This window comes from Arachis ipaensis, chromosome B5, assembly GCF_059453495.1.
Source record: "Arachis ipaensis isolate K30076 ecotype BB chromosome B5, ASM5945349v1, whole genome shotgun sequence".
In the NCBI taxonomy this organism is placed as follows: Eukaryota; Viridiplantae; Streptophyta; class Magnoliopsida; order Fabales; family Fabaceae; genus Arachis; species Arachis ipaensis.
The window spans coordinates 144,480,526-144,488,557 of NC_142440.1; the positions used below are offsets into that span (position 1 = coordinate 144,480,526).

Sequence of the window (8,032 nt, forward strand, 5' to 3'; positions counted from 1 at the left end):
TCAGCCAGCAACTTAACATATTGAAAACCATATATTAAAACATCATTCAGCCAACAAATTAAAACATTGAAAACCATATATTATAGCATCAACCAGCCAGCAACTTTAACCATATATTCGACATGTATTGAAATAATGCGTTAGAATAAATTAGAACTAACCAGTCAGCTGCCATTTGTTACAAGAGCAGGTCTGCCTGATGAGATCAACGTCCACCTTTGTAGCTTTATGAGTAACTTCGAAACGCTTGCTTGCATCATCACCTGTCCAGTCTGCACGCCATTTATTGCTAGGCCTTATTAGACGCTCCATCCTCTTCTATTGAACTGGTGCGAGCTTTCCAGTATAATCACTAAGTAGCTTTTTATGCTTAACCATTCTCCGCATCAGATAGCACCTAATTTCCTCGCACATTGTGAGGATATGCTTACTTCTATAGTTGACCATCTTTGAGTTGAACACCTCACACATGTTATTTGTGAGGTTGTCCACTTTTGGCCCGTGGGAGAAATACGCCTTCACCCAAGTAGCTGGCTCAAACTTGGAAAAATATTCCCATGCCCCCTGATTAATGCCTTTGAACTTCTCCATCTGTTCTTTGAATTCAGGTATGGTGGTGCACCTAGCATAATCCCAAACCACCTCCCGAATATACAAATCCTTAAATCAGTTTATGAAGTTTTTCCAAATGTGCATCACACAGTTTTGGTGATGTGCATTTGGCATCACTTCTTTCAAAGCAGGCAGCAATCCCTAACACAGTACACAAAAGTTTTACCATTAAACATAACTAGTAAATTCTGAACAACTGCATTATTAAACTAGGCATAACAGTGAATAAATATCTAACTGCAATAGAATTCATATTGAAATAATTGAACCATTATCAAGTTTATAAAGAGTTGTGAATGTTACCTTCTGTTGGTCGGACATGAAATTCCAACCATGAGTTTGCACATCTCCCAGATCCTCCTGAAGTATAGTAAGAAACCATTTCCAAGACTCCTTGGTTTCAGACCTTGCAACTCCGTAAGCAACAACATAAAATTAATTATTTTCATCTTGTGCCACTGCAGTTAGGAGTTGTCCACCATAGTATGTTTTCAGGAAGCAACCATTAAGGTGGATTAGAGGCCTACATCCACTCTTGAACCCTTGCTTGCATGCCTCTAACCCTATATACAGCTTATCAAACACAGGAGGGGCTTGAGGAATTGGAGTTACACACAGCTCTGCCCTGGACCTATGGTTGCTTCTTAGAATCTTAAACAAGTAATCCATCACATTATTGTACTGCTCCCTCTCATTTCTCATTATCTTTTCCCTTGCCTCCTTAACTGCTCTATAGACCATTTTTGGATGTGCAGTGAGTGAGAACTCCTCTCTCAGAAAGTCAACAGCTTCATTTGTTCTCATGTGAGGCTGTGAACTCATTCTCTTCTCCACCTTCTTACTAATCCAATGTTGATCAATAGCGTTACTTTCTAGGTCCCTTGCACATGTGTGATCGTTTTTGTAAGTCTTCACCTGATAGCATTGCAATGATTTGTTGTATGACAAATGAACTAACCACGGGCAGTCATCATCCATGCATCCCACCCTAACTCTCTCCCTATCATTCTTAATCCACCTAAGCTCTCTACCCTCAGCAATAAAAGAGTCTTTCACAACTTCTTTAAATCTATCTATGGTTGCAAACCTTGTCCCTAACTCAAACATGCCCTCTCCAAAAGCATAATCATCATCAAATTCAGGAAATGTGTGCTTGCTGGACTCATCATCAGTGGAGTTAGGAGTGTGTAAATCCTCAGAATGGTAATCATATATGGGGTCATCATCATCATCATCTTGGACTGCACTGACATAGAACCTCACAGTTGGATCTCTGTTGGGCTGTTGCTCATTGGGCCCAGAATTGGCCTGCTGCTGTATATTGGGTTCACTCCTGGCCTGCTGCCTTCTATTCACCTCAGATGTCCCCATTCCACTACTTTGTCCCCTTTTTTAACCAACTTCTCCTATTCCTATTCACACCTGTCTTCTTTGCAGCTAGCTTCTTGGCACATGACTTCTTTGCAGATGGTTTTCTTGGAGACACAATTTTTTCCTTTCCCTTACTAACTCTATTCCTCTTGCATGCTCTGTCCTCAGCACTATTATCACCATCATCACTGTCACTTTCATATCCGGGTGGTGGAGGTTTGTAGGGTTCATCATCCGTACTCTCGTACCCATCATCTGAAGATGAACTCTGAATCTCTTTTAACACAGGACTCTTGCCTTTGTTTCCACCATCCTCCACAATCTCAGGCTCATCAACAGGGTGGTCAAAGCACAGTTAAAACTCATTCGTCTTTGTATTCTTCATTTTGTTCTCTCGCATGGCATTGATCCCTACATCCCCTGTCAAACTGTGTAGCCCTGACTCAACATCATCACTCATTGGATCATACCAATAAACTGCCCTGTACGACTGGTACCCCAAGCCTTTAAAAAGTGTGATCAAGTCCCCAAAATTCACAAAATCCAGGTCTATTTCGCGAAATTTCTCTACCTTTCCATTTTGATAAACAAGGGAACCATTACTGTTTCTGACAAAACTACCTCCATGGTGGAAAACTGGCACCACAAACACATCTACCATCTGGAGAAAAAAACAGAAATCAACGATCAACTAACTCTACACTCATACATCAATCTCCTACAAAAAATAGAAACAAAAATCAACCAAGAACTTTCCTTTGCCCTAACATTGAATCAAATTCACTGTTACAACGCACATACAATTTTTACCATTACTATCACCATGCACGTACAACAGTTTATACTTTCATAACTATTGAACTACACAATCGACTCACTAAGCAATGCAACTGATTCTTACCTTCAGTGACGAAGACGGCAAATCAGACTGGATTCACACCGAATGCACACCGAAACCTTCTCAGTCTGGATGGTAGTTTTTTTGGAGGGAGAAACATAGTATTCCTGCGTTTGATCTTTGGTCTTCCTTAGAGTTTTATGTAATTCTGTAAAAGCTCTGTGGATGTAATAGGGATTGTACACAAGAAAAGGGACGAGAGTGTATATAAGGGGCAGCACTCAGAACGACGTCATTTTGAGTGAGAGGGACTTATGTGTTCCGTTTTCAAAACCTCCATCCCACTAACGTGCCACGTGGGAACGCCGTTGAGCCACTAAGCATAGGGGGAGCCATGTCAGCATTTTCCGTCTGGTTTGATGGTGGCTCATGGACGGAGGGACTGATCGGTCTAATTTTTAGGAACGTCAGGGATTTAAAAATATTTTCCAATGGTCAGGGACGAAAATGTCTGCGGGTTAAGAGATTAGAGACTAATTTGTCCTTTTCTCTTTATTTTTTATATGCACTTATATTTATTATTTACTTTACTTTTTGTTTTATCTTCTTCCACATAATTCTAGGCTTTTTATTATTTTTTCTCTGTATTTTTACTGGTATTTTGCATTAACTATTTTTCTTATTATAAGATACATTCCGTAAAATAAAATAAGTGTTTTTACATTTTTTTTTGTTTTTATCTATTGATTATATATTATTTTTATCACTCTTTTACTATTTTAAAAATTTATATTTTAATATTATTTAATTATAATAATAATGTTAAAATTGCATAGTCACGTGTTTTATAAAATATAAAATTAGAAATTGAAAGTTATTTTTAGTTATTAAAACATTATATATGTATTTGCATTGCATCTGATTGTGCTATTTTTGCTTTAGAATATTTAATATAATTTAAAAGGACAAATAATAATAAATAAATTAAAATTGACTACATAAAAAGAACAGAAACAAAAATAATTATATAAAATTATAAACCCACACTTACCATACATAGCAATAAGCGCATTCTCCACAAATAAATTACAGCACAGTCCCAGCTTTAAAGCAAGCGCGTGAAGTGTTTTCTCGAACTCTACCTCCGTGAGCCCAGTGCAGGCCTTGACAGCACACGATAGTGTAAAATTGTTCGGCAGAAGTCCTGCAACGGAGACCAATTTAACAAAGAGTAAAATGACGTTGCGGTAGAGTGCGTAGTTGTTAAGAAGCGTGTTGTAGAGAAATATATCCTTCTTGTTGAAAAAATTGTGGAATACTGAGTGTGATTCGGAGGGTGAGGCGCATGCGCGACATACATGATGATTAAGCGAGTGGTGAAAAGCTTGACAAGATCTGAAGAAAGAAGGAACCGAATGAAAGGGGAAAAGAAGAAAGGAGAAAGGGCACTCACCGAAGAGTTGAGAGAGAGAGAGAGAGAGAGAGAGAGAGAGAGAGAGAGAGAGAGAGAGAGAGAGAGAGAGAGAGAGAGAGATTTAAAAATTTTGAATAATTTTTCAAAATTTGGGTATTTTTGTCATATGGAACGCATCTTTTATGGATACAATGATCATTTTCTTTTATGGATACAATGATCATTTTTTTTATTTGATAGGTAAATTTATAACTTTTATGGATACATGTGGTAATTTATTTTTGAAAAATATATATAAATACATAATGTCCGATTTAACAAATAATTTTTTCTATGCACACCATGTTTTTTACAAAATTAAATGAATAAATTTTAATTGATATTTTTATACTTTTTCTCATTGTTTTATAAGTTATTTAATTACATAATTATTAAATTTTATATTAATTTATATATTTATTTAAATTTTAGTCAATATGTGGGTCTAAATCTAATAAAACATGAAAAGACAAGAAGAAACATGTTGAAAATAGAATGTTGTCATGAAGAAAAAGTGAACGAGAAGAACGAAGAAGAAGAAGAAACCGAAAAAATAGTTAAAAGAAGAAGAAATAGAAAACTAAGAAAGGAAGAAAAAAAAAAGATCCAACAACAACAGAAGAAGAAGAAGAAACGACATCAACAGAAAAAGAGAAGTGATTTTACGCCTACATTGGTGTGGTAAGAAAATATGACAGGAGGCTAGATGTATTACCTGTAGAAATGACTATCCATCCCGAGTGATGTCCTGCAACAGTTAACAGTGAAAACAAACATGAGTTATAGCACTCTTGACTCTTGAGCCAATCTTTATGCTAGTTTAAGGGAAAGCCAGCAAGCATAACCAACCGTATGAAGAAAGATAAGCGGGGACAGTAAACATACTCTTTTGTTGAGCAAGAATAACCGGAGGAATAAGGGGAGGAGGATGAGGATGAAGAAGAACAGGATGAGGACATTGGAGGGCGTTAGATCCATCAAGGCAATAGCAGGTAAATGGATGCGTATGGTTGCTCCCGTAGCTTCCTTTACTATCCAAACATGTCATACAATCTTGAGAATATGCATAGCTGACCAAGAAACCATCACCGAAATACAGAGCAGAAGAACCGTTCAATAGAACAGCCTCAGCGGGCACTTGGATATATATGATACTTACAAGAATACTGAAGGTCTGGATGACTTTCCAGCACCTCTTTTTCCGTACCATTATAATACACATCAACACCACCACGACTATCACTGCACCCTAGGTTATGATTATCCGGATAGGTGTAGTTGCAAGTATAGAATATGGTGATGTTGTGCATCGTTTGGTTGTACATTAAGAGAGGGTAATCCACAGCATAACCGGTATTCCCAGAGCAAACATCAAATCCACCTTCAGCCAATGGCAGGGGCACCATTTTCACCCAGTAATAGTTATTTTGGGGGTTATCATTTCCAACCACATTGAATCGTTGTGACCCCATTTCAATGTAAGTGTAGGGTCTTTTGTCATCATTCTCCACCCCGCAGAAAAGCTCGAGTTTTTCATCGCCGCCACACTGGCGGGGTCGGTCTTTGTCTTTTCCCCAGAAAGGGTAGTATAATTCTTGTTCGCCACACTTATATGGTTGGCTACACAGGGAGTGGTTGGAAGTTGGTGATTCAGAGAGAGATGGTGGCAAAGCTGGCATCAGCAGCAAAGAGATGATGATCCCTATGGATGCAAGCACCATGGGGAGTTCGCTATGGACGTGGCAATCCATTCTTCAACAACCCGATACAGCTTGCAAAAGTTTTATTTAATTTGCAGAGTAGTGTGTACAGAGGAAGCATTAAGGAGAGCAGTTATTGGTGTGATGAAGTTCTTAGGAAAAAAATGGCCACGGTTCCCATCACTCTCTTTCATTTTTCATTTTCCAGTTCAAGGAGGTGTTGACTTTTGACCACGCCCATAAAAAACTATACTATAAGTCACGAGTCATCCACAAACAAGATGAGCTGCATGTTTTACAACCAATTAGGCAGTGCCGGTCAACCCCCAAAACTACCACCCACTTTCTTAATCCCTATCTCTTTCTTCATCCCGAAAGTGATATTCATATCCAAATTACTGAAAGACAAAGGTACCTTCCCTATGGAAACGTTGTTCTTTGCCCTTGGAGATGGATCATTCATCACATCAATGTCAACAAGTGTGATTGAACGAGTATGTGTCAGTTTTCAGTTGGAGGATAGGGTAGCCATCTGCTGACATTCAAGACCAAAATCCGGATAACGCAAACTTGTGCGGGAACTTTTCCAGAAAGGGTACTTGATGGAAACTCCGTTACCACAACCAGAAGGAGCACAAATTGGTGATGAATCAGCATAACATGTCATGAATATGGTGGAGATTGGAGAATAATGCACATAACAAGTAGAAAGGTTTTGGCATGCATGGTGATGACTAAGTGTAGTTGGAAACTTTACGGTTGATATTTTGAACATCGATTTTTATTCTAAGGAGATGATATTTGGTACAACAATGCTAGCCCTAGGGAACCAAGAGAGTACAAGCAAAAAACTAGCTAAATATCTTTGGGTGAATCTAAAATTTTTACATGGATGGTGCTTATGCTAGGAATTAGAATGTTTCTTTTTTTTGTAAATTGGATGGTTCTGAATCTATTTTCTGATTTATCATATTTTAGGTATTTGGAAAGGGAAGGAGGATAAAGAGACGAAAGCTAATTGAATCAGTTTTCGTAATTATGATACTGAACGTATCTCCTTCTAATTTAAATGTGGTGAAATATTTAATAACTAATATTTTAAATTATAAATAAATAAAACTAATTACTATATTTATAATTAATTAAATTGTTCAATTCTTAGCTAATTTGGAGTTGGTTACCTATGCTTTTCCTATTTGGTATATACTGATACTGATACATAATAATGCATGCATAGAGCGGTAAATGACTTCTTTAAAATGAAAAGTATTGAAAAGGACCCGTATGGACTTTCAAGCATAATTAATTTTCTTTATAACCAATGTTCTTCACCAATACTTCGTAGTTGCTATTGAATATAATAAGCATTAAAGGATAAAGGGAAGTTTTTGTGTGGATGTGGTATTCAGTGGAGTCGGAAACACGGTACCAAGTATTAATTGCAGTGACGGACAGGAAATTTTAGTAGGGACAAAAATATATATATTAAAATAAATTTTGTTAAATATTATTAATTATATAAAGATATAAAAATTAAAAAGAGTTAATGAATATTTTATTTTTAAAATTTAAATTTAAAATATTTTAATTAAATTATAAATAATTTATTATTCACTACAAGAAAAGAGAGTTGTTTTAACATAATTTTTTTAATAGTTATAGTTAAGTATAAAAATTAATATATATTTTTGACAAATATCACAAATATTAAATTTTTTATGATTTTTTGATGAATAATTTGATTATAGAAAATTACTCTTCAATTTTGACACTCATTTGTTTTCAACTTACTCTATTATTCTTTTTTTTTTCGTTGAGATCCGTCAATTTTGGCATCACACTGCTCTCAGTTTGGGATCATACTACTCATTCTTATCTTCAAAATCTCAGTTTATTCTTCAGTTTTAAGATCTCATCTCATTCTTTGTTAAAATTTTTTGTTGAGAATTTTTTATGGTCAATAAGTGTCAAAATAAATAGTATTTTTGATGGTTAATAAGTATCACAAAAAATATATTCTCAAATTTTTATAACAAATTATTTTTGACGGCCAATATT

General features: G+C 36.1%; 1 protein-coding gene across 1 annotated transcript; it reads right to left on the bottom strand.

Annotated features, from left to right (window-relative positions):
• Positions 1-318: 318 nt before the first annotated feature.
• Positions 319-1,983, bottom strand: LOC148566078 (uncharacterized). The gene is made up of 4 exons (XM_088487366.1): positions 1,184-1,983; positions 916-1,018; positions 759-821; positions 319-660 (listed from the first exon to the last, which is right to left on the bottom strand). The coding sequence occupies exons 1-4, from the start codon at positions 1,981-1,983 to the stop codon at positions 319-321; spliced, it is 1,308 nt and encodes a 435-aa protein (XP_088343492.1).
• Between the last annotated feature and the right edge of the window lie 6,049 nt (positions 1,984-8,032).

What these genes read in the sequence shown, in the direction of transcription:
- LOC148566078 (XM_088487366.1), bottom strand. Translation starts at nt 1,983, where the DNA reads ATGGGGACATCTGAGGTGAATAGAAGGCAGCAGGCCAGGAGTGAACCC. An exon ending in CCTCCTGTGTTTGATAAGCT is followed by an intron (nt 1,019 to 1,183) that starts GTATATAGGGTT and finishes CGGAGTTGCAAG; the next exon opens with GTCTGAAACCAAGGAGTCTT. An exon ending in GTAAAACTTTTGTGTACTGT is followed by an intron (nt 661 to 758) that starts GTTAGGGATTGC and finishes AACTGATTTAAG; the next exon opens with GATTTGTATATTCGGGAGGT.